This window comes from Littorina saxatilis, linkage group LG2 (genome assembly GCF_037325665.1).
Source record: "Littorina saxatilis isolate snail1 linkage group LG2, US_GU_Lsax_2.0, whole genome shotgun sequence".
Classification (NCBI taxonomy): domain Eukaryota; kingdom Metazoa; phylum Mollusca; class Gastropoda; order Littorinimorpha; family Littorinidae; genus Littorina; species Littorina saxatilis.
In genome coordinates, this window is record NC_090246.1 from 3,832,401 (window position 1) to 3,835,597 (window position 3,197).

At 44.4% G+C, this 3,197-nt stretch overlaps 1 protein-coding gene across 1 annotated transcript; it reads left to right on the forward strand.

Moving 5' to 3' along the window:
• The first annotated feature begins 541 nt into the window (after positions 1-541).
• On the forward strand, positions 542-2,381 carry LOC138958032 (beta-1,3-galactosyltransferase 1-like). The gene is made up of 2 exons (XM_070329064.1): positions 542-652; positions 843-2,381. Coding segments are annotated over exons 1-2 (1,215 nt in total). The 5' UTR covers positions 542-650; the 3' UTR covers positions 2,056-2,381.
• The last annotated feature ends 816 nt before the right edge of the window (positions 2,382-3,197 follow it).

Sequence of the window (3,197 nt, forward strand, 5' to 3'; positions counted from 1 at the left end):
AAAATAAAATAAAATCGTCGGTCACGCATAGCCATGTTGGTTGAGGGGACGTTGAACACACCAACCAAGCAAGCGTCAGACTACCAAGGAATGACGTCGCCAAGCACGCAACAAGCCCAGATGACTTGGTATTGCGTCTTGCTTTGTTTGTGAGAGTTATATGTTGCAATGCTTATTTTAAACCTGTTTAACCTGTTTTACACATTCAACTAGCATACAAAAAATGTATCTAGCGTGAATTCTGATTTTTGGCCGTCTTTCAACCTGTCAAAAACCAGTATTGAAGAATGGAGCATTATTATGCAGAGTAATGATTGAGTCGACAGCTTGCCTTAACATGTGCACAATTGAAATCTACAAGCAAATGTAACCATGACAATGAGTATAAGCGCACATCCAACGTTAGAAATCGTTCAGTCAATAGCTTAGTCCGATTAAAAGTTTGAAGCTGAGACAGCTGCACAGACAGTCTTTGTCTGGAAGAAGTATATACGTATGTAAGCTTATTCAAAACCGCAAATTGGGAAAATCACATAGTGTTCACTGTATTTCACCAGTTTGATTGTAGGAAGCATTGCATTTTACTCTGAGAAACATGACAGCGTGTAGAGAAAGAAGTATGTGACGAAAATCGGCGAGCTTCAGTCAAGATGTAAGTGCCTAAGTGGGTTATTTGTCAGTTGTTTGGAATAAGTGAAATATATAATAGTTTGTAATTATTGAGTCAACATCAGCATCAGATTATTTTAATCAAGATGTTCTACTCTGGCAGCACACCTCACGTGTGTGTGTGTGTGTTTCAATGCAGGTGTTATTTAGTGGTGCTTCTCTGCTTGTTTCAGGAGCAAAGGAAGAAAGAAGCTAGTGTTTGGAGTGGTGACGGTACTGGTGGTGGGTCTACTGGGGGTGTATTACACGTCCAGCCAGCTGCCCGGGGGGATGCATTTCAACAAGCCTCACGAGAAGAAGACGGCCGAGGGTGGAGAAAAACAGAACCACTCTGTTGCCATGAACGACGACAAGCAGCAGAGAGTGGAATCAGAAGAGAACAATGTCGATGTACAACTCAGTCATCATGGCCGGACGACAACAGCAGAGCCAGTGAACCTTGACCCCATGCAACAAGCCGCTTCGGCCATCAGGACTTCTTACATTCCACCCTCCTACAGATTCTCCACCGAACTCTACTTCCACCCGCCCAGCTCTAACCGGCCCTTGAACCTACCCCAACTCTTACACAACCCTTCCGACGCCTGTTCCGGAGAGAAGGGCAACGAAACGTTCCTTGTTGTTCTGGTGCTGTCCAGTTACCTAGACAATGGCGCGACAGAGCGACAAGCCATCAGGTCAACCTACGGCAGTGTGGCCAGAGGGCAGCGGTGGCCGACCAAGTCCATCGCCGCTCCGGTCAGTCTGGTGTTTGTGCTGGGGAGGCCGCCTCCAGGCGTTCAGCAGCTGATCGTTCAACAGGAGGTTAAGAAGCACGGTGACCTGGTGGTGGCGGACTTTGTGGACTCCTACCAGAACCTGACCCTCAAGGTGTTGGTGGGACTGGACTGGGCTCGCCACCACTGCCCGCAGGCCAGCTTTATCCTCAAGACGGACGACGACACGTTCGTCAACCTGCCGCTCCTCACGACATTCCTCTTGCAGCGAGGACGCAACAACTCGCTCTACGGACATCCTTACTTCGCAAGCGAGGTCGCCCGAAAAGGACGATGGGCGGTGCCTCAGTCAGCCTTCCCCTTCCCTGTTTACCCCGTGTACATGTCCGGGACCGGATACGTCGTTTCCAAGGACGCGGCTGAAAAGATAGTTGAAGCTTCAAAGAACGTGCCTCTCATTCCCATTGAGGACGCGTACGTAACGGGTATACTGGCTCAGATCGGGCAGATTCGGCGCATGTTCTGTTCCGGTTTCACCCATCATACAGAAGGGAAGCCTGTACTCTGTGATTTCATGCTGGACAAAAGATTAGTCGGCAACGGCATGCCTGCAGTGGAGAAGACAAGTATGTGGGCCCTGTTGAGAATCAACGATCGCCGTCTTTGTTAAATAAAATGCTTGACAGAAAGAAAAACAAGTCGCGTAAGGCGAAATTACTACATTTAGTCAAGCTGTGGAACTCACAGAATGAAACTGAACGCAATGCAACGCAGCAAGACCGTATACTCGTAGCATCGTCAGTCCACCGCTCACGGCAAAGGCAGTGAAATTGACAAGAAGAGCGGGGTATAGTAGTTGCGCTGAGAAGGATAGCACGCTTTTCTGTACCTCTCTTCGTTTTAACTTTCTGAGCGTGTTTTTAATCCAAACATATCATATCTATATGTTTTTGGAATCAGGAACCGACAAGGAATAAGATGAAAGTGTTTTTAAATTGATTTCGAAAATTTAATTTTGATAATAATTTTTATATATTTAATTTTCAGAGCTTGTTTTTAATCCAAATATAACATATTTATATGTTTTTGGAATCAGCAAATGATGGAGAATAAGATGAACGTAAATTTGGATCGTTTTATAAAAATAATATTTTTTTTACAATTTTCAGATTTTTAATGACCAAAGTCATTAATTAATTTTTAAGCCACCACGCTGAAATGCAATACCGAAAGTCCGGGCTTCGTCGAACATTACTTGACCAAAATGTCAACCAATTTGGTTGAAAAATGAGGGCGTGACAGTGCCGCCTCAACTTTCACGAAAAGCCGGATATGACGTCATCAAAGACATTTATCAAAAAAATGAAAAAAACGTTCGGGGATATCATACCCAGGAACTTTCATGTCAAATTTCATAAAGATCGGTCCAGTAGTTTGGTCTGAATCGCTCTACACGCACGCACGCCACACACACACACATACACACACACACACACACACATACACCACGACCCTCGTCTCGATTCCCCCCTCTACGTTAAAACATTTAGTCAAAACTTGACAAAATGTAAAAAACATACGTTAAAAACAAACAAACAGGCAGCACAATATAACAGACGGTGTAAAAGTTGTGCTGCTTGAATCTGATGCAAGTTCTTATGCCACCAATGAGCTCCAATATGTTAATTAATTATTTTTTATTAAATAAAATGCAATCGTATCGAGGGGACAGTGCATACATCGGATCGGTAGAGGACAAGAGAGTCATAACTTAAAGAGTTATTCAGAGAACAAGAAAGTCACTCAAAGGGC